Genomic DNA, 24,738 nt, shown 5'->3' on the forward strand with positions numbered 1-24,738 from the left:
CTTATCACAGGCGCCGGAAAACATCCCTTCCCCTCCCACCCACCCACCCACCCACCCGCCCACCCATCCCAAGCCACAGTCTGCGGTAGGTAATTCGCCTAGCCCACACCGAGGCGAATTTTCCCCGCCCAGTCGGAAAAGCCCTCGGAAAACTTTGGCCATCCATTCATACATAAAATCACAATTACTACGAGTGGAGTGCTCTCACTTGTGTATACGCAAACACGAGAGGGTCATTCGAACAGTCGATAAAAGTCGCGCGATACATGGATCAGAAGTGGACAAACTTTTTAGTTGACACATTAAAATGATACTTAAGGCTTAGTCTTCAAAATAAAAATACTCAATTTGCAGCTATCGTTTAATCGTTGCCAATGCCATTAATGAATCGATGTAAGAATTATACAAAAATTCCATTATAAAGAAAAACTACATTCTAACAATGAATGTATTTACAAGAATACATCATATACATATATAATATCGCTATTCTGTCTCTGTGTCTGTGTGTCTGTCTGTCTGAGATAACGCGCGAAGCACTATAATATACATACATATCAGTGGCGTGCGCTGAAATTCTCTCCAATGTTGTTAATATGCAGGTAGGTAGGTAGTTTTTACCATTTTTTTTCATATTAAACAATGAAATATAAATTAAATATATTTAAAAGGTATTTGAAAAAAATTCGACCGCGTGCGGACAGAACCGAGACATTTCTTTTAATTTTTTTTATTTAATAACTTAATATCCCAACACCTATGCGATGATATGTTATCGGGTACAACACTAGCAGGATGAGGAAAATTTTGAAACAAACTAATTGTGTCTATTTCATGCTTGTTTTAATTAAATTAACAATTTCTACTGTATATATCTATCAAATTTATTATATTATATATAAATACTCTGTATTAGTAAACTTTAATTAGTTCTTAACAAGCGAAATCCCGATACAGTCATATTTTACCAAGCAAGTTCGAAGTTATTTATCTTTGAAAAAACTTTGAAAAAATTCTTATAACGAACTCGTTACATACATAGCTGTGTGAAAAAAAGGTTTAACTGAATTGATTGTCCTCGTTGTACAGCTGAAAGATTGTGTAGGAAAATTTTAACCGAATGTTCGTAGCAACCAAAATTTTAGTAGTGTTTCTATGAACCAACTTCGACTGAATTTTTGTCTAATGGAACTATCTCAAATGAGGAGCTTTTAACATACATAGTTTATTATACATTATAGCATTTAATGATGCAACTCCTTCTCCAAATGAGTGTGTATGTTACAGTTGAAATGTGTCTTCTAGTTTTTGACTGGTTGGAATATATTCCATCTAGCCAGGGACCAACTACAGTCATAGTTGAAGTGTATTTTCAATTTTAATATATTTTGACTAATTGGAATATACTCCATCTCCGGGTTAGATAGAGGGGTTAAGTTTTCGTGAAAATGTCATTGGATTAGTAAATTGAATTGGAAAGTCACATTTTTGTTTTAAACACATTCTTAGAGTTGTCGAAATACGGTACTCATTTCCTTTATTCGTAATACCTATCAATATTAACGCATTATTGATTTCAAAAGCATTCGTAAAAATATCTGTTGCTGTTTAAATTTAACTATTATATTACAACTGGGCATATTGTTGAAAGTGTATTTGCGCTTGTAGATAATATATATATATATATATATATATATATATATATATATATATATATATATATATATATATATATATATATATATATATATATATATATTATTTACTAATTGAATTTTATTCGAATACGAATGAACCAAAACGCCAGTTGGAATATATTACATACAACTGAAAAGACACTTCGACTTTAACATTTATAATACTTATGTATATGAAATAATAAAAAAATCTAATTTTTTTTAAATATTTATTGAAATACATTATCAATCGCAAATTGCGACACGTTTTGAGAAATGCTGCACGTATCTGCGATTATACATGTCTGTGCACACCTAAAATCGTGCGATTTGAAATTTTTATACGTGTAGGTGAAATGCGCCCTGGAGGCGTCGCTCTCTTGGAAAATTATTATTCTTACGCTGTGAAAATTATCGCATTTTCGCAGGTGAAAAGTTTTTATCGAGCGATAAATTTCGAAAATTTCAGCCAATATTATTCTAATATAATCCCGCGCGAAAAACAAAGAAAATCCGCAGACGAACGGCACGATAACGCGAGACGCGAATAAAACTCGTAATTTTGGCAAAACGGTTCGAGCTCAATTTTCGTATATATGTATGTATGTATGTATATAATATGTACGCTAGATCTACCGTCATGTCTACAAACACGACAAATGTTGACAAAGAGAATCCCTTTTGACGTAGAACTACACATAATCTCGAGGCTATATATTGGCGACAGCTATTTCCATTGTATATAAAACGACTATAAATCGAAATTATATCTTATTAAAAACTTATAGTGCTACCCAGCTTTGCTCGGTTCCGCTGTTGACGATCGTTTCCGTTTTGGCACGGATATAATAAAATTAGCTTGATATAGAAATGCAGTCTAGTAGTGAGAATACATACCGTCGAATCATGAAAAAATCTTCGTTTGAGTTTTTATTAAATTTATTTGAATCAAAAGAAATTATATTATTTAACGACCGACCAATCACAAACGCCTTTGACCAATCCAGCCAATCAGAAACGACTTTGAAGATAGCCAATCAGAATCGAATTACAGACGCCGTTTCTAGCTAGCTGCCACTCGCAATTTTAAAATAAGTTGAAAAAAATTTGATTTACATAATTCGAGGCTTCCACAGGTTTGGAATGACCTTGCATGCATACACGTGACACATGTCATGATTAAAGCCCGGACCCAGAGCGCGCCGTTCATTGTTCAAATGTTGTAAATGCATTGTTAAAGGTTTGTCGAACCTTTTTTACAAAGCATTTAAAACAATTGAACAATGAGCGGCGCGCTTTGGGTCCGTACTCTAGTCACGATGCACGCAAATTTACGAACGTTTCAGATTTTTATATATACTGAGAAAGTGGCAGTCCTAATGAACTTTGCTGCTATTTTGTTAAAATAATCCCGAAAAACTCAAATCATCGTTTTTTTATTATTTTTGTAACCAAGTATGTCCATAGATGGTGCTTGTAAAACCATAAAACTATCGTACGTCAGTCCGTGAGCGGCTAGCATATGAGGTATGTCACTTTCTACGCTATTGACTCACCCGTGAGTCACTAACGTACAAAGTGTTAAACAGAAAATATGACACTTTCAAACAATCATAATTAGTCGACGTGTTGATTTACAGTCAATCTACAATCTTTAATATTAAAGATTTTAAATAGTAACATTGTTTTAACTCGCACGTTTTACTTGTGACAACAGTCTCCGTAATATGTAATAACCTACACAGAGCCAGGATCAATTTTCATACTAGACATATTTTTCATTATCATTTGATGCATTGAAAGTTTGTATACGAAGCGAGAGTTTGAAAGAATCAATCCAACTTAACAGATACATACTATGTATTTGATCTTTCGGTACACTATATCCATAACTATTTTTTACTCATCGTATGCTTAAATTTTATTCGAACCGGGTGAGGAATATGAGCTCAATAGGCCACTGTTCGAAGAAGAGAATCGTCAAAAGTCTTCATATGTAGATATGTATATATATTATATGCATTCATAATAAACAGCAGCATAGCTTGGTAGTTATGTTAATGGTAACCACCGAGAGGTTCCCAGGCTCAAGCCTTGGGTTGACCACGATTGAAGAAAATTTGTTCGGAGTATTTCTGCAGTAGTACTGCTGGTTTGATTTGGGTTTTTGTATTTCCAAGATGATCGTTTCCTTTCAGAATATGCCATTTTATCTGGTTTCATTGTTGAAACGGTTCCTCATCAAATTGTCGAACACCATCCTACCTACTATTTATCACCACCATTCGAAAATGATTTCAAATGTATAATCGATGTATTTATATATGTACGCGTATCGGTAATGGTAAATCTATAATGGCATCATGATTCAATATAATTTTTAAAAAACATAAAAGTTCAGGCTCCAAAAAAGATTCACATACTAAATTAACATCTCAGGTTGAGCATCACTGCGATACACTGGAGAGCAATTTCAACAGCAGCCATCGTCCATCAATTAAAACCTCGATAAAACGTCAGCAATTCAGGGGTGTCGAAACAAGGGGCAGACATTTAATTTAATGACCTATAAAAATTAACGCGGACCTTTCCGAATAATAAGGCGGGGGCACACACGTCTTCATTAACTTCAAAAAGCCCTTCCACCGAAACTGACTATTAATAATAATCTGTTGTCTTCACGTCTATGCATGTAAGACTTTCATACATTCAACGTTTAGACATATCTGTCGACATACATCATCATTACACGGTAAACGTAGTCTATTTGACAACGTCCCTTTCAGACAGACACACATGAAAACGAATGAATTTTATAAACACAAGCAATCGATGTACATGTGTACATATTTGGCAAAATACCCACTGGCACAGCTTCAGCTTGTTAGTGCTTATGCCCCTTTGGATGGAACTCAAACCGCGTACCAAATACCATATCATTTATTCGGATTCGTAATTACAGCTTTATCGAAGTGTGCATATGGCTATGTTTAATGCAGATATTCTCAGAAGTACATCTATCGCGTCTTTAGAGCGCAAAGATGATTATTCTACACTGCCTAATATGTTCAAGGCAGTTCGTCTTAAAGATCAAGTTAAGATTTACATAAAGGATCTGATCAAGGATCTGAATATAAAAATGATAATTCTTTATGTGTAATTGTACTTCAATTAACTGTAAGTTTCTGTTGTTATCATTTCATAGTGTTAGGTCCGTTAATATTTCAATGACTGTGTTTTGGTATTTTTTGTGGTAAAAAGAAGATAGATACCTTAAAAAGCGCAGAAAAAAATTATTTTTAAAATAATAACGGGAACACGAAATAAGAGGAGGTATGTAAAAAATAGCGATTTTCTGAAAAAATCGCTTGCGTCATACAAGTGATCGTTTTGATAAGTGACTTTGAATTCTCAACATTCAGTCAAAACCATCATAATCGACTCAATCAAACTGCATGTGACTATTTTCACATATTTCGAAACAATTCTAAAAACAGATATATAAAAAACCCACTATTCCGAAATATTTTTTTATATGTAGATTTTGTCGGACTTTGTTGGAGGCACAGGATATTATTCCAAATGGATGATTTTTTTTATTTAACATTTCTCTAATACGGCGTTTTTAAGTTTTCCACTAGATCCATCATAAGAAATCCAAAAATTCGCATTTTTCGCTCCGGTCATATATGTACATATGTACCGATAAAAAGATATGTAAATCAGTGGTTAGCATGTAATGCTTTCGATTGTGTGGTCACGGGTTATATTCCTGGCTCTGTTGCTGGCCAGACTTTGGATATGTGACTCCTAGGTCGATCATTTCCTATCAGAGTTTGCCAATTTATCTAATTTCATTGGAAACGGTTCCGACAAATTAGCAATGCTGTCCTATTATTCGCAAAATTTGAGTTTACAGCATCTGAAATTTGTCCAAAGATGTCTCTACGATGATTGAAATATTTAATAATCGACGTGTGTAATCGGCCATGAATAATAATATATATATATATATATATATATATATATATATATATATATATATATATATATATATATATATATATATATATATATATATATTTATCTATGTTTGTACATATGTACATTGAACACAAGAATAATTGGTGCAATCTGCTCTGCTATTTGTTCATTGATTGTACGTGTTTTAATACGGCATTAACTCCTGTCCAATTTTGCCAGCTTTCAACTGAATTATGCTTGAATGCTTACAAACAAAACAAAACCATTGTTTAAAGATTATAGATCGAAGCCATTATATGAATGTACGTATATATTTTTTCTATTATATAACATTTTCTTGCGGAAATGTTTTTCAAAAAAATCATATTTATTTTTTGAAAGGGTTTCCTACGTTTGTTTTCGATAAACATTGCTCGCTCAACTCATCTATCCACACACATACAGTTTTCATGGAATGGTATGTATACATATGTACATACATAACAGGATGATATAAGCAAAACAAGTAAACTTTTTCTATGAAACTATGTATGCACATACATATGTATAGAAGGTATGCAAATGTATGTATGCAAACTGGAAAATCGTTTTCAGAAAATATAAAGAAAACATAGCGAATAAAAAAGATCGTAATGGAAGCATAAGCTAACAATAATATTCATATACCTAAACATATTTCAATTAAGTGATATTTATATTTGAGTTATCAAGTTTTTTATTCGACTTCAAGGAAAAAATAATCGAAAATGAATACGTAACCATATTAGAATTGTAATAAAACATTACAATTGAATCGTAACTACGCATTATTTAGCCCAAAATTTCTTTCGTAAATGGAAATACTATAGTAGATCCGATGTAGTGTTCTAATATTGTAAGGACGTAAAATAATTCCTATATTTTTTTATTATTTATCATTTAACTATATAATATTATTATAATACAATTCAATGCAAAATCTTTAATAGTATTACTGTACATAAGTTTTGCTGTCCTAGATAATTACTTTTATTGTCTAAAAAATAAAAATTTCCATTATTATAGAATACTATCTGTATTACCCGGCTTCGCTCTGTATTTGTAATATAAACCGCTTAAACATGACTAATCTAATAGTAAACATTTTATTTAAAAAAATAAATAAAAAAATGTTTTTTTTATTTTTTTGCCTTCTAGAGCTTCGCCTTTGACACGCCCCCTGAGCCTTTGCCTTTTTGGGCTTCGCCTTCGGTGCTCCCTGAGCCTTTGCCTTCTAGAGCTTCGCCCTCGGCACCCCCCTTTGCCTTTGCCGTTTTGGGCTTCGCTCTCGGCGCTCCCTGAGCCTTTTCCTTCTAGGGCTTCGCCCTCGGCGCCCCCTGAGTCTTTTGCCGTCTATGGTTTCGCCCTCAGCGCCCTCTGAGACTTTGCCTTCTAGGGCTTTGCCATCAGCGCCCCCCTGAGCCTTTGCCTTCTAGGGCTTCACCCTCGACGCCCCCCTAAGCCTTTACCATTTAAAAAATAAATCGTATTGGCACCTATGAATCGAAAAAAAAAATCGAACGTGTTGTTCCCACCCAACCAACCAGTGATACATACAAAGTCTCTTTCCAAATTATACATTAGATGTACGTATTCCATAAATAAATTAATGACAACAACTTACGTATTTTATTTATATAAATATTTCAAAACATGAAACACGAACTCAAAACTTACAATAAATAAAAGTCAAATTCTATCGACCGCTATACGCACGAACAACGTTATATTTCTGGACCGAAATCCAATGCGAAACTGAAACGAAATGTAATTGGCCATCGTGGGTCTATCGGGGGATGAATGCGAATGCTAGATCGATTCGACTATAGAGTTGCCGTATTAAAAATATGTATTTATTTCACCATTTTGTTTATTACGATTATTTACCAATTACATATTTTTGTAACAAACCATCTTTCTGGTTATTTTAACCGATAAAAGCGTTATTACAATTATCTCGGATTCACAAAGCCTAACAATTATACGTACCTATTTATGTAGTTCTACGTCAATAATTTTAGCATAGAGTTCAAACGGTCGATTAGCTACTACCGGTTACAGTCCGGTCGTATAATGGTCCATCGGCTGGAGGGAAGCAAACAATGAAACTGCAATCGAGAAAGGTCACCCGAACACCAAGGGCTGAATACTTATCGAGGGACATGAAAAGTAATGAAACTTTGGTACGGCGGGGAGGTCGCCAATTTTACAGCCCACTTGCTCGAAATATTTCACAGTCTACAGCCGTCGACTAATGGCAAAGTTCGCCGAGACACTTGCTCGTCTCAAAACCTGAATTAGAGGGAGGTCGAGACGGAGAGGAGGAGGAGGAGATAAAGGTTTTGAATTTCCTTAAGTGACTTACACGAAAACAAGCCGGCTCGTCAACTCCGATTATGAAAATCCCGTATAAAATTATCAAGATACAACATAGAATTGTTGCTCAGTTCGTTAAGATTCAAAAAATACATACATAATTCAAATAAGGTACGTATCACCACCAGTTAACCAATTCCCGTCATTATTTTCATATTATATTTCCCATATGGCCCATCACATAACGGCACGAAAAATACTACTGTTATTCATACTATACAGAAGCGCCCATTTTCGGCACGATCATATTTGTTTTGGACGACTGCGAAGCAAAATCGATATAATCACAACATGACTTTTCCGAAAATTTCATCTACAAATGGCAGCACGGGTGCACTCACCACTATGACGTCACGTCATGCGTGAATAGTTCCACAGCGGCTAAATAAAACTGGATCTACTTTATAGTATAGTATGGACGTGCTGAGAACGGAGTAAAAGACGCAGCGAGGATTGGTAGAAGTAATTTATTGGTTTTGATCCATTGACCAGCCAGCTCCGAATGAAGGACGGAACAAAACCGCCTAGTATTTATACACAGCGTCAGTGGCGTAGCGAAGGGGAGGGTCCAGGGGGTCTGGACCCCCCCCCCCCTTGGCGGAGTGCAGTCGGCGGCAAAATATCCCACTCCTGTCGTAATTGATCATTTGTACCATTTTTGGATAGTTTTCTATCCCAAATCCAAGACAGATTTTTAGGACGTAAACATATACTTGAAAATTTCCAATGTTTGCTTCCTGATGGAAAAAGCTCTCAACCATCAAGTGTTTTAAAAAATAAGATAAAGACTTCGGGGGAAATTTACAACCAAGATATATTTTGTGGGCCTTGCATTCTAACTGAAGAGTTGGAAATGTGGTGGCAATATATAAGTATTAGAGAAAATCGACCAAAAAACGCACTAGCTGCAATTGAAATTTGCAATCCTTCAATATTTACATACTTCTAAAAATTCTAGCAACACTTCCGGTGACAATACCCACAAGTGAACGGAGCTTCTCCACACTACGATGACAAAAAACATATTTAAGAAATACGATGTCGGAAAATCGACTAAATGGTCCGACCGCTGTACTCTGTGAGGTGGATTATATGCCATCTCGCTTGCACCTAACATATTACGCGATACAACCATATATACAAAGAAAACATTTAAATTGCAATTACCGCTTTAGTTAGTACGTTTAGATAAAACATTAAGATAGAAAACCAATCCTTATAAACGTGGTGAAATAAAAAATTTGCCAAATAAATGAAAAATAGCACGGAAAAAAAAATATATTTTTGACTTTTAAAATTCGCTAGACAATTAATTAGAAGTATTTTAAAGCAATGAAATATAACAATTAATAGGAAAAATATCTGACTATTGATTCCAATACTCACTTTGAGCATAACAATTCTAAATTTTGAGTTAAAGACCGCAAAAGCCAAAAAACTGTAAAAATCGCGGATTTTTTTAAACGCTCATATCTCGTTAACGATCGCCCACCAACAAAAATCAATATCATATTCGAATTCAGTGGATCAAACTTAGTAAAAATTGGCTAGTCTCCGCTCTGGTATTTTTTTTTTGTTGCTCAGTGTAATTAATGTATTAAAAAAATCTGAACAAACAAATGATTAAATCATCCCCTTGAAATATGTATGTACAAACGTCTATATATTTATTTTATTTGTTTATACAGGTAAAACCCATTTAAGTAAATTACATTATAAAAACGTATAGTGAAATCTTATAATATAAAATTAACAATAAAAGAAAAAATAAAATCAGAAAAGATAGTAAAAATTAAGGAAACACAATATTCTGAATGGATCCTATAAACCGACCAAAAGTAACATTAAATATGTCAATGTCCGTCTGATATTCTATATGGTTAAAAAGCCCTATCTATGGCTGTGAATATAAGAGTAATTAAAGTAATGTTAATTTTCGATAAAATTGCCGAAAACAGAACACGTCTGCTTATTCTAAAATAATTTTCAGGTTAATAGAAAGTGGATTCGCTAAGAATTGGTGGATTAAAAATATTTCCACGAAGAACTAGGAACATAATAAAATACGACGACGGGATTCTAGACTCACTTACCCCATCATTCCCAAAATAAATCTGCTTGGATATAACCAAAAGAAATATCCATACATTTTATAATAGAGAAACCGACAGAATTTTTTGTGAACTTTTTCTAATAAATTAATTCTACCAAATTCTAAAACCATGAAGAAGAGATAAAACCCAAAATTACCATCATGGAAATGAGACGAACGACTCTAGTAAGCATTTGAAATCGGTATTTGAACATAAACAATAAATAGTTTTATCAAAACTTTTGTTTTATTTGATATTAGATGATAACATTAAAGTCGCTTGTGAATGACGGCCTTTGTTCGGCGCGCTTCCTCGATTAGGTTTTACACCTTAATTCTGATAATTCGCAAAACATCTGAATGAGTGATATCTTAAAAGAAAGGACAATAAATAGCCATGTTTTTATAAAGGTTTTACCTCTTAAAATAATTTTTGTTATTTTTTTATATACAAAAAAATATCAGATTTTTCCAACTTGACAAATTTTTAAAAACTGATGGTGCTTCTATTATTTTTTTCTGTTGACACAGATGATTGTATTTTTTTTTTATTTGATTGAATAAACATTAGACAAACAAAAAAATAATAACTGACTAACATACCTCTTTTAACTTGGGCAGTATTAGCAATTAACTGTGAGATTTTGGTGTTTTTACTAAAAATCTTTAAAAATGCAATAAAAAAAAAACCGGAAGACTTTGGACTGAGGTATGTGTGGCTCGAAATGTTGGAAATTATGTAAGCTATCAACCCTTCAAGGCTTTGCATCGACCTACCGGACATCCTGTATAATGATGTTTTATGTTTTTCCCATATTATTTTTGTAAAAATAATAATTTCTGCCAGCACCGTAATCCCGGTATTCAGACTAGATTCACGGTACCAGAAAACACCGGGATCCCGGGATTGGAAGCCTTACTACATACTGACTTCTACCGTCAAGATAAGAAGCAAAAAGCGATAAAATAGCGATAAATGTAAACAAAAAATGCGTAATTCATGCGTTTTAACAGGTGTTTATTTTCATTTAATATACATACATACAAATATTGATTCAAACAATAACAAAAATGTATGCAGTGTAGTGTATGGGCAAGAATTGTATGCGGTATAGTAAATAATTTATGAGAACGATTTTTTTCTGTTCTTTTACTAGCTTCTAAATAAGTTTCAAATTTCATACTCTGCATAACATCCATACATAAAGACATTATATAATGAATAATATATATTAAATAATAAATACATCGACATATTTTTCTTATGAAAGTACAAAAGACAACCACTGTAGAATAATTATCTTAAGATATTAAAACACAAAACAACCAATGAAAAAAGTAAAAATCGATCACACAACTTTTACACGAATCACACATACATAAAATAAAGTTAAAAAAACGACTCGATTATAAATAAGCATTGGCGCGAAAAAAAATCACACAATCGTGAGCCACGTTTCGCACTAGACACTGAACATGAATCCGACAACGGTTATACTTTTGGGTATAGTCGCCATGACTATGGCAGACGAACCAACTCTACCTATAGAACCGATTACACCAATATCATCTCCAATCACCTGCGGAATCAACGAAGAATATACGTGCGGATCAGCCTGCGACACCGAATGTGCCACTTTGGGACAAGAGTGTGGAATTTACACCTACGTGTGCGTAGACAAGTGCAGATGCAGACAAGGATTCGCCAGAGACTACAGAGACGTCTGCATACCGACTATATACTGTCCCGGTAACACAATCTGTCCGAAGAACGAAGTATACGATATGCGAATTCCATCTTGTCCGAGCCAGACAACGTGTTCCAGCCTTATCTATAACGCGTACATGTGCGGCGAAGATGAGGTCCCGACTTACATCCCGGGATGCAGATGCAGACGTGGTTACATCAGATCTGGTATACGGTTGAAGTGCGTGCGACCGAAAGAGTGTTGCACGGAACCGAACACGGTTCTGGTGCAAAATCCCAATCCTTGCCCGGGAAATACCTGTCAACAGCCAAAGTTTTCCAAATGCCTAGCTTTGGGCAAAGAGTGGGGATGTCAGTGTAAAAAGGGATACGTAAAGGAAAGTGAAGATAGCTATAATTGCATATCTTTAAGTGCATGTAAAAATGTTACGACGAATCCGATTGATCAATAGAAGTGCACAATAAAATAAAATTACTTGAGCTGCTTTAAATAATTTTGACTTATTAAAAACATAAGCAATTATTCATAATCAAATCTGTTTCATTTTCCAGCATTCAAAATAAAAATTTGAACAAATTCGCTATATAATTGGATTATATTGTAATATTATTATTAAATATTTTGACTACACAATATTTTTAATGTTTTACTACGAAAAATAATATTTAAAAAATTCCATATATTTGATTACTTGAAACATATGTATCAGCATCATTACCTACAGTCATACATCATACACTGCTGGACGAAGGCCTTTCCAACCCGCTTCCACTCGTCTCTGTTTTGCGCAACTCTCACTCGCAATCTACCCATCTTCCCCGCAGTCTTCTTTAAACCGTTTTGCATTCTTTCGGGTACCATTTTAGCACTTATTTTGTCTATTATCACTATTTTGTCTATTAACACTAATCACAAGCTATTAACATTATATCGTTTTCGAACCGAAGATGACTCAAGACGCGAAAAGTTGTTAAAAATCCTTTAAAGAACTCATTGCACGAAACCATTTCCACAAAAATACATATAACCATTTATTTCTTTATTAAATACTAGTTGTTTTACCCGGCTTCGCTCAGTGTTTGTAATATAAACAGCGTAAACGTGGCGAATATAATAGTAAATATTCATTTGTTTTTATATTAAATTTTCTTGGGAGACCTATAAGGAGAGGTACAATTTGCGATCAACTAAAAAAATTGAAAAAAATTTACGTCATGTCCATAAGAATTTCAGTAACCAACACTAAGTTTCAGTTCGATAGGACTAACGGTGTTCAAAAAATCCCCAAAACACACAGATACACACACACACACACATATTTTTTTCTAGATCATAAAATCGTGATCAGTGATCGATTCTGAGTTCGAATCAGTCAAAATCTCGATTTAGAATTTCAGCATGATCACAAAACTTCATCTATTGTTACTACGTACATAGATAAAGTACTAAAATATTTACAAGCCTAAGCTCGAATCCTAGCGATAAAAATAAGCCTAATTAGAGTTTTATCCATTCGAACTTGGCGAACTAATTTGGAGAAGAATTGCAATGTAATAATATGAAGAAAAAAAAATTATTCACGTCAATGGCCAAGCGAAAGTTGTCGAGCTTTCCAAAACAACCGAAAAGCGTCGCCACTGTAACTGACCAAGCTTTTCGTTTCACATCCGGTCTAGACTTACTCCCCTCGCTAAAAAAGTCAAAACTTTAAAAATAAATCACACAACTTTTCCAAAACACCACTTACACAAACAAAGCCGACAATTTATAATCATGGACTCGAAAAAAAACAGTCAATCGTGAGTTGCGTCTAAAATATCAAAATGTATTCGAAACCGCTAATACTTCTGAGTATAGTCGCCGTGAGTATCGCCGAAAGACCACTACAAAGGTATTCATCAGAAAAATCAGCATCTGCAATCACCTGCGGAATCAACGAGGAATACACGTGTGGTTCGGCCTGCGACACCGAATGTTTCTCATTGGGACAACGATGCGGTATTTATAATTTCCATTGTGTAAACATGTGCAGATGCAAAGTAGGATTCGCCAGAGATTACACAGACGTTTGCATACCTGCTAAGTACTGTCCAGGTAACACAATCTGTCCCGAGAACGAAGTGTATGATATGCGAATCCCGTCGTGTCCGCAACAGATGACTTGCGATGATCTCATCAACAAAGTGGACACATGCGGCAAAGATGAGATCCCGACTTACATCCCGGGATGCAGATGCAGACGTGGCTTCATCAGATTGGGAACAAGGTACAAGTGCACGCGGCCTCAGGAGTGTTGCTCGGAACCAAACATGATTCTGGTGCAGAATCCTAATCCCTGTCCGGGAAATACTTGTCAGCAGCCAGAATTTTCCAAATGTGATCTCGCGGAAAAGAAATGGGGCTGTCAATGTAAAGTAGGACATGTAAGGGAATTTGAAGACAGTTTTGGATGCATACACTTAAGTGGATGTAAAAATGATACAGCGGCACTTGATTAAAAATAATTAAATTATGCATATATGCATGTATAATTTGGAAGAAAATATGAAAAAAAAATTTTTTGAACAACACTTTATATAATTATTTATAAATTATTATCAACCATATATTTTTATTAATGTTTTAAGTAAAATTTTCATCAAGCTTTCGTATGATTTAATTATAAGTGCATATGGATGTATAATTATATTTGTTTTCTGGTTCTAAAATACAATTATTAACTAATTTTTTAGAGTTCTTTCTTTTAAACTTTTATTTTATTACAAATAATATATGTATATAAAATACTTTTCAGACATTTATAATACAAAAATTAATATGTTGACGACCAAAATGTAGTATACTACCTCACAATAGCCTAAAATAGACCACGAGCGTGTTTAGAAAAAACTCGGAGCCCAGATCTAAGGGCTCCCATATAAAAACGCCCGAGCAATGCCGATCAAGTGTGTTTAGTTTGTTTATTACAAAAAATATATATAAAATACTTTTCAGACATTTATAATAAAATAATTAATATGTTGACGACCAAAATGTAGTATACTATCTCACGATAGCCTAAAATAGGCCACGAGCATGTTTAGAAAAAACTCGGAGCCCAGATTTAAAGGCTCCCATATTAAAACGCCCGAGCAATGCCGATCAAGTTTGCTTAACCAATGTACCTATCTAATTCTACGGTTTTCTACGGTATTTGTAATGGTATACAATTAATAATGGCATTAAACGAAATACTGTTGAAATAATCAGACTTCATTAAAGATTATACTCGTAAATGTGACATTAATAAAAGTATCAAGTATAAATCAAGTGGTTTCTTGTGAAAAACTACAAAACAATTCGTCATCGAAACTCAAGGTTAATATTTAGAAAATCGATTTCAGTACTTGAAAAGTGTTGTGAAAGCGATTGGAGTACTTAACTTTCATTCGCCCGAGCAACGCCAGCTTATATGCACATATGTACAATAAATATGTAGTTATACGGCAATAGACCATTTATATGTACGATAAATAAAATAAAAATATTTACATAAAATGTAAAGTCGTATTTACAATGCAAAAAATACAGCTGCTTTTACTATAAAGGTAAATATTAATTCAACATATATTTAAAACTCTTTTTTTTCTCAAGCACTACTATGTAGACATCGGACTGGATTTATATTTCAATGCGTTTGCAAGGATTGGTTTTCTATCTCAATATTTTTTTTACTGTACGTACTAATTCGAGCGATAAATGGTTTTAAACTATTTTATTTTTATTGTTTTATTCCAATAATTATGTACACTCGTCTTACAGATCGCTCCATTGCAACGATTGTACTACATATACAAATCAAGAAACACAAAATTATATATATAAAAAAATAATATTATATATTTTTACATTATACATGACATCTATGGTCAAACATTGCAAGCATTTTATACAATACGATCAATATAAGCATTTATATTTATACAATACGAATTTCATAGGATAATCATCCGCAGAGACATCTATGGAAAAAAACTTTTGCAGCATTTTTTATTACAAACAGGCGAACCTTGAAACGCTAAATAGCTCAAGATTTGCAGGAGATAAAAGGTAAGGAATGCCAATTTTGCAGGAACCGTTTCAATGAAAATCAGAAAAATTAGCAAACTCTAATAAACCTGGAGTCACAAACCGAGGTCTGAACAGTAGCAACAAAGTAGGACTCGAACCCGTGACACTCTCTTCGAAAGTATTACATATAAGCAAACCACTAGTCCATGCTGATGGCTATATTATGAAATTTTATAGATCTCTGCACGTACATAAGTGAGATCGAATCACACACTAATGTGAGAATATCCAATATTCATCTCGATTTTGGATCATGTATACGGTCATCCACAACAGCATACATTCCAATTCAAAAACGATAAAATCAATCAGGTAACTTATGACCAACAGTTTTTTTGTATCAATTGATAAGATAACAATAAGTACATTCATATATTGTTATTTATAAAATAAATAAAAAATGTATTTATATAAAAACACTTTTACGGAACACTTAAGGAAAATGAGGTTTGTTAAATATTAATCTCGTTGAAGTTTTACAACACAGATTAATGACGCAGCAACATCTCAAATTTCCAAGAAAAAAAATCAACTAACTAAATCAATGCGTCGAAGTAGTTTGAGGAAAAACAAAAAAAACAGAAGTTGATGAACGAAAAAAAATTTTATGGTGCCAATTACAACATATATTTTATTTTATTTATTGTCACAAATCAATACACACTCGCCATTACAGATTTGCTCCAATGCGACGGGTGTACGTTAATGAAATACATAAACAATCAGAAATCAGAAATACAGTAATACATACATATAGAATCATAATATATAGAATATAACAATTAATCAGAAATAATAATCATAGTGACATCTATGGATTTCAGATTACTGTGTATAATTAATACAAATTATACACAGGCAGATTTTTGTGACAACAGGATTAGATTTTTTAATACCAATTTTCAGGAACCGTTTCATCAATGATCAGATAAAATTGGCAAACTCTGATAGAGAAACGATCGATTTGGAGTCACAAAACCCCCAAATCTAACCAGCAGTGGCGAGGACACGAACCTATGACCTCAGTGATGCTAAATATATACGCAATCACTAAGCCAAACTGCTGGCTTATATTATGTATATAATATATGTAATATTATATACATAATATAACCAATTTATTTCATTAGATTTTAAAATGATCTAAATATTCGCGAGAGCTTCACTAGAGTTTGAACCCCAATCTCGTGTTTTCTTGACACAAGTGTCAATCATAATATGCACAAAATAAATATGTATCAGTAATATGAAATTAGCACACAACGAAAAACTTTACATTTGGCCATTTGTCCAAACGATAGATAATGGATGTTCAAACACGGTGCATACATACTTACATATGTTTAGTTGCATCTGTTGCTAAAAGGATAAATATAATTCCTGTACAAACATATGTAGGTACTACTGAAGTATGACTATAAAATACCACTATGACAGATTTATATTTAAAATTCATCACATCCCAATGAAAAATTTCTTACATGCTGTTTTTGCCACGTTTACAATACATTCGTTACAAAATGAATTAGGCGATTGAAAAATCGAGTAAGTAACATATGTAGAAGTGTTAACTTTTAAATTGGTAGTGTAGGCAAATGGAAGCTTATTAAAAATAGAATTTGAAATTATCCAAATATTCCTCCTTCCGCGAAATTTTTCATCCCTTCCATTCTAACTAAACATCAGACGCCAAGCGGAAGTTTTCGAACTTTTTAAAACAACCAATATTTGTCTCATTAGACTAAGGGCGAAAACACACCGAGTGGTATGTGGTACGTGTTTTTTCGACACTGTAACGTGGGAACATGGAAGTAAGTATCCACTGTCTAGGTGCATTCGTGGGTGAACAATATAAACCCCGGACTAGGCTAACGGAAAGTATGTGTCTGGACAAAGAAAACGCTAACTTCTCACTGACCTGGGCAAGTGCAAGTGCAAGACACATTAATGGATTGGGGAAGCTATGCTGTGCAACTTTTCTTTTATAAGGAAGTACACACGGTAGATCAGATTATTCTGGAGTGAGCGATGATCTCATTTGGACTTCCTGAATCGTTGAATAAATGCTGTGGAGCGACTTTGGCCTTTCATTTGGATCCTGAACCCACCCACCCCGACGCAATAATACATACATACTTTTAAACATGAGCACAAACGCAGCAGCCCTAGGCCATATACGTACATGGTAAACAGTCCCAAAAATCACCCCCTCGAGTGTTTTTGGTGATATTTTATCCTTGCTTGACAGTGATCGATAACGATCCCATATTTGAAGAAATGTAGGAAATATTTGTCGGTTGCATATGGATATGTATACACGTGCGACCTCCCAAACATATGCATTCTGCACGTGCAACTACACCCGAATTCGGTTTGGAGAACAACCACTGTTTACGGTCACGGAACAACAACTATTTACAAGCCAGGTACGAGATATCCCATACCACCCAGTTTCGCCCTAAAGCTTTTCGTTTCATATCCTTATTCAATCTTCTATTCACCATTCTAAATTTGTATTATATGCGGATGACTTGAAAATCTATAAGAGAATAATTGATTTACCTGACGCTCTTTATTTACAAGAGGATTTGAATTCTATTTATGAATGGGCTAATGTTAATAAACTTCCCTTCAATATCCTAAAGTGTCGGATCATTTCTTACTCTCGTTCTCGTTCTCCTATTAAATATCCGTATAAATTTCATGATTCTCTTCTTCAGAGAGAATTATTTATATCTGATCTGGGAATAGTCTTCGAAAATAGTTGGAGTTTCAACATTCACATTGAGAATATCTGTGATAGGGCAACAAAAATCCTTGGATTCGTAATCCGTAATTCGTCCGAACTAGGGCTCACTGCAATTCGTCTCTTATATTGTACATTAGTTCGCAGTGTGCTCGAGTTTGGCTCCATTATATGGTCTCCCTATCAACTTCGTTACTCTCTAATGTTGGAACGAGTCCAAAGGAAATTCCTTAGATTTTTATATCTGAAGACATTTGGATTTTATCCATATCTGTTCCCTAGTGCCTTTGTCTTGGGATCTTTGGGTTTCAACTCCCTGGCAAAGAGAAGAGATTTATTTCTTGGGAAACATTTCGTAAAATTACTTAGAGGAGAGATTCACAATCCCGCTATCCTGGAGAAACTAAAATTCTGGGCCCCGGAAAATCATAGAGTTTTAAGAAAACATGATATATTTTTGCCAATTAGGGCTAAATCAAACGTGCTCATGAACTCCCCCCTCTCGAGAGCTGTTCGACTCCTTAACTTACTGGCACATTACTTGGACCTATTCGATGCAGTTATGTTGAGTTAGTGGAACACATCCTAAATAGCACGATATAAATTTTTCAATCTTATTTCTTTGTTTTTTTTTGTGTACATATTTTTTACTTGATTTTTATTATTTTTTTATGATGTTTTTTTTATTTATGATTTTTATTATTTTTTATGATGTTTTTTTTATAATTTTTATGATTTTTATTATTTGTATTATAATCACATTGACGCTTTGGGGCAACCTGTCAAGTCTCTGTGGTATTGATTTTTTTTAAATAAATAAAATAAAATATCTGGTCCAGATATTTTATTTTATTTTATTTCATAGGACATGTAACCTCGCCTTTGCAGATAGCTGCAAAGCGTCAATCAATCAATACAATATATAAGCATTTTATACATTGCGAATTCATACAAACATCCACAGTGACATCTATGGAGAAATGTTTGCAGCATTTTATAATGAAATTGGCGAACCTCAAAACGCTGAATAGCTTGAGATTAGCAAGAGAGATAGGAAAGGAGATGCCAATTTTACAGGAACCGTTTCAATGAAAATCAGAAAAATTTGCAAACTCTGATAATAAATGAAATTAATGAGTATCAAATGAAGCTGTCCTCAGCATGATTGGGAGGGGCAGGGAACTTGTTTCTGTTATCAAGCGGAGAAAGACGGAGTACCGCGGACACATGATACGAGGACCAAAATACGAATTTCTCCGTTTGATAACCATGGAAAAATATAAGGTAGAAAATGGATTATCAGGAAGAAATTGTCTTGGCTTCGAAACATGCGTATGTGGACAGATATGAGCGCTGAAGATCTGTTTCGAGCCGCTGAAGACCGCTGCGAATATCTGCAAATAATCGACGAGGTGGTCGCCAACGGCTGGATGCGAACAGGATAATAAACGATTTACCTCGAGTAACAATCCAAGGTCTGGCCAACAGCGGCACTCTAGTGGGAATCGAACCCGTGACACTGCCCAAAAGCATTATATGCTCACCACTAGTCCACGTCGCTGGTTATACATACATACATAAATATAATCCCCTCGCTAAAAAAGCAAAACTTCAAAATCAATCATACAACTTTTGAACAGCACCGCGCTTACAAACAAAGACGATGATTTATAAGCATCTGTGCTGGAACGAAATAAGATAATCGTAAGCCACGTCTCACATTAGACACTCAACATGAATTCGATTACGATGATAATTTCTTATGTGTGTGTAAGCAAGTGCAGATGCAAACAAGGATTCGCCAGAGATTACAGAGGCGTCTGCATACCGACTAAATACTGTCCCGGTAACACAATCTGTCCGAAGAACGAAGTATACGATATGCGAATTCCATCTTGTCCGAGACAGGCGACGTGTTCCAACCTTATCAATGAAGCGAACAGGTGCGGCGAAGATGAGGTCCCGACTTACATCCCAGCATGCAGATGCAGACGAGGCTACGTCAGATCTGGGATAAGGTTGAATTGCATCCGTCCGAAAAATTGCATTTGCTATCAAAATAACACGATTATGGTCCATTATCCCAACCCCTGTCCGGGAAATACCTGTCAACAGCCAGAATTTTCCAAATGTGATCTTGTGGGCAAAGAATGGGGATGTCAATGTATAGAAGGACATGTAAGGAAAAGCGAAGGCAGTTACGGGTGTATACCTTTGAGCGAATGTAAAAATGTTAAACCAGATCCTGAAGATTAGAAATTGTATTTTAACATTATATTATATAATATTTTATTTTATTTTATTTTATTGTCACAAATCAATACACACTCGCCATTACAGATTTGCTCCAATGCGACGGGTGTACGTTAATGAAATACATAAACAATCAGAAATCAGAAATACAGTAATACATACATATACAATCAGAATATATAGAATATAACAATTAATCAGAAATAATAATCATAGTGACATCTATGGATTTCAGATTACTGTGTATAATTAATACAAATTATACACAGGCAGATTTTTTGTGACAACAGGATTATATTTAATACCAATTTTCAGGAACCGTTTCAGCAATGATCAGATAAAATTGGCAAACTCTGATAGAGAAACGATCCATTTGGAGTCACAAAACCCCCAAATCTAACCAGCAGTGGCGAGGACACGAACCTATGACCTCAGTGATGCTAAATATATACGCTATCACTAAGCCAAACTGCTAAGCCAAACCAAACAAAAAGACAGTAAATATTTTTAAATGCAAGCATTTTAGCATAAATGATTTCAAACATTGTTAATCCTATTTTATCCCATTCTTTAAGACTGAGACTGAAGTTTTCTTTATAGTTGAGCATTGTAGTTGTCGTTTTATTGATTTTATAAGTATAAATTTTATTGTGACATGTTTTCAATATTTTAATTAATAAAATATATTATGATTTCATCTCGCAAATATAATTTCATCTCAAGAAAATAAATTTTTTCATATTTTTTTTATCCAACTCTTTAAATCTACTTGCTGTTCTTACCGTCAACCAAGAAGTTAACCCTTCAAACTTAAATCATTAAATATTTCAAATAAGGGGGTATACTAGTCTATAAATTCGATTTTTTTTCATATTTTCAAATCTTAAACCTTTAAGAATATGTCATTAAGAGGGTTTTTCTAAATTCAAATTATTTTCGGAGATATAGCTGTTTTAGTAACGTGGCATCTAACCGGCGCGTAACTTTACCCGAAACTTTAAACGCGTTTTTCGAGACGGTTGACATGATATCTCAAGTTCTACAGAACCAATTTACTTGAAATCTGGTGTGAGCTTTCTCTATACATTATCGCACGAACTAGAACTATAATAAAATTAAAATTTTTACTATTTTTAAAAAATTCAGAAAAGTCAAAAAAACTGATCAAAATTGTCTTTTCATTTCAGACAGCCGCTATTTTGCGAAAAAAATAGCGGCTGGCTTTTCCGTAGATTGCAGCATTTGTTTTGATTAAGAATTAATTTGTTTTTTTTTTATATCAGATTACTAGGAGGGTTGCAATCGTGTCAACCAGGGCGCGCCATTTTTTTGAGACCCCTCACTTCATTACCTTATAACTTTATAGAATTTATTTTTTTCTGTGATTTTTTTTATGTATTCTTCAAACATTAATAAATATTTGGTAAAATAATGGCTCATAAAAATATTTTTTGTTTTTTTTTATTGCACCTCAAAAAATACCTACAATTCATGCCTCTAGACTAGAATACCCCCTTAAAGTTTAACTTTTAATCATCCAATATATGTAAGTTATATACCATTCAATAGATACATATTTCCGTGTTTATTTTTAACTTTCAATGATATCAAAAAATAAATAAATTGGTGAATAAATGATAAACGATTTCAGGTACCAAGTTTGAAAGTTAGAGCCGATTCAAATTTAAATATGATATTTAGTATAAAAATAATTATTTGCAACAATTTTTCTAGAGTTTGAGTCGCTCATTAATCTATTGAAACAAGTGTCAATTGAATCCCAATAAGCACAATATAAATATAATTATGCTAGAATGAAATTTACACAAATGAAAAACTTTGCATTTTGCTATACATACGATTAAACAATAAAATAAATATGCACAGTATAAATATAATTATGCTAATATAAAATTTACACAAATGAAAAACTTTGCATTTTACTATATGATTAAACAATAAAATAATTATGAATTACACAGTTAATTTTAATTCTACATATGCACAAAGAGTACCCAAAGTTACCAAAATAACATACATATATACATGTTTATTGAAAATTATACATATGATACTCGTAATACATATTTACATACATAAATCACACTCAAATTAAAACGTACTATTAATCACACTCAAATTAAATATTTTACTCGAATTCATATAGCCATATTTACAAATTAATACTGAAAACACAAATGTCATCAACTATACTACATACATATGTACATATACAAATGTACATACATACATCGAAACCCCAAATATTCGCAAAAGTATCGTTAAAAATGCGTTTTTATTTTATTTTTTTGTTTTTTAATGTACACATATGTACATCGATACTCAAAATATTCGCAAAAGTATCGCTAAAGCTTGAGCCTCATACTCTATTGTCACAAGTGTTGAATCGAATCCAAATATACACACTATAAATATGAGATTACACACAATGAAAACATTTTCATTTCACCATATGATCAAACGAAAATTTATGAAAATACCACATTATTAAGCCGTTGCTTGTTAAACACCTCTGTGTTGTTTGAAAAAGTTTATCCACAAAATTTTCGGGTATAAAAGAATCGAAAACACCAAAGGAGAGCTAGTTGTATACTTGTATCGTCCGAAAATGGTCGCCACAACTTTGATCTTTTTCGCTCTGATCTCGCTGACGATCTCTCTAGAAGAACCCGTAGTAGTACCCCAAGAATTAAACACAATAGAGCCACCACCAGTCATCTGTGGAGTCAACGAAGTATACAATAGATGCGCATCCTTATGTGACACCACATGCGACACTTTAGGTCAAACTTGCGACAGAGTGTCGCTGAATTGGTGCACACCGAGATGCGAATGTATAAAGGGCCACGCCAGAAATAGTTATGGACTTTGCGTGCCCTACGACCAATGTTTCTACACTACAAATTGTCCCAAAAATGAAGTGTACAGATTTAATGTGTCGGACAATCCGAGACAGGTAGACTGTCGTTCTTTGTACTACGGCGATTGGAAAAAAGGTCCTGGAGACTATCCAGTAAATTATTACCCGACATGCGTGTGCAAGCCGGGTTACATTAGAAGTGACGTCAGAGAAAAGTGCATTCGTCCTCAGGAGTGTTGCACGGAGCCCAACACGGTACTGGTAAGGAATGCAAGCGCGTGTCCTGGTAATACGTGCGCCCAACCTGCATTTACAAAGTGCGATATAAAACCCTTCGATTATGGTTGCCAATGTAGAAGAGGGTACGTGATGCGTTCGGAATATGAAAACCGCACTTGCATACGTTTATCAGAATGCTAAACTATAATATTTACCTATACATAAAATATATGGTGATTAATTACACTTTGGTTTAGATTATTTTCATTGGATTTAAAATAGATTCTACTATTAACCAATACCTTTTTACACAAAAGAATAAAATTGCTAATAAGAAAAAATATAACCACTCGAATGATTATTTTCACTTTGAAATCTATATTCTTTTTAAAGGGCAAACTATCAATAAGTGGGACGTTGGAGAGTTACGTACAATGTTTTAGCCTTGCTAACTCTCTATACCTAAATGTTTCCATATTATATAATATTCTACTCTCAAACGATTCTGATTATATCTGCTAATACATACATACATACAAACATATTATATATGTATGTATACATATATAAAAATTCAATAAAAAAATCAGTTTTAATGTTTTTTCTTTCATTAACCCCATAAACTTTCCTAGCTTACTTGGAATAAATACATAGACTTAAAGTAGCAAATATAT

General features: G+C 33.7%; 3 protein-coding genes across 3 annotated transcripts; all 3 read left to right on the plus strand.

Annotated features, from left to right (window-relative positions):
• Positions 1–11,602: 11,602 nt before the first annotated feature.
• Positions 11,603–14,353, plus strand: LOC143915893 (uncharacterized). The gene is made up of 3 exons (XM_077436715.1): positions 11,603–12,304; positions 13,649–13,829; positions 13,888–14,353. Exons 1-3 carry the CDS (start codon positions 11,623–11,625, stop codon positions 14,351–14,353), a joined length of 1,329 nt encoding a protein of 442 aa, XP_077292841.1. The 5' UTR covers positions 11,603–11,622.
• Positions 14,354–20,408: 6,055 nt separating this feature from the next.
• Positions 20,409–22,404, plus strand: LOC143915133 (inducible metalloproteinase inhibitor protein-like). The gene is made up of 2 exons (XM_077435576.1): positions 20,409–20,972; positions 21,052–22,404. The coding sequence occupies exon 1, from the start codon at positions 20,446–20,448 to the stop codon at positions 20,965–20,967; it is 522 nt and encodes a 173-aa protein (XP_077291702.1). The 5' UTR covers positions 20,409–20,445; the 3' UTR covers positions 20,968–20,972; positions 21,052–22,404.
• A 1,189-nt stretch (positions 22,405–23,593) lies between these two features.
• Positions 23,594–24,265, plus strand: LOC143915894 (uncharacterized). Its single transcript, XM_077436716.1, has one exon. It carries the CDS (start codon positions 23,594–23,596, stop codon positions 24,263–24,265), a length of 672 nt encoding a protein of 223 aa, XP_077292842.1.
• The last annotated feature ends 473 nt before the right edge of the window (positions 24,266–24,738 follow it).

The sequence above is a fragment of the Arctopsyche grandis genome, chromosome 8 (assembly GCF_051622035.1).
Source record: "Arctopsyche grandis isolate Sample6627 chromosome 8, ASM5162203v2, whole genome shotgun sequence".
Classification (NCBI taxonomy): domain Eukaryota; kingdom Metazoa; phylum Arthropoda; class Insecta; order Trichoptera; family Hydropsychidae; genus Arctopsyche; species Arctopsyche grandis.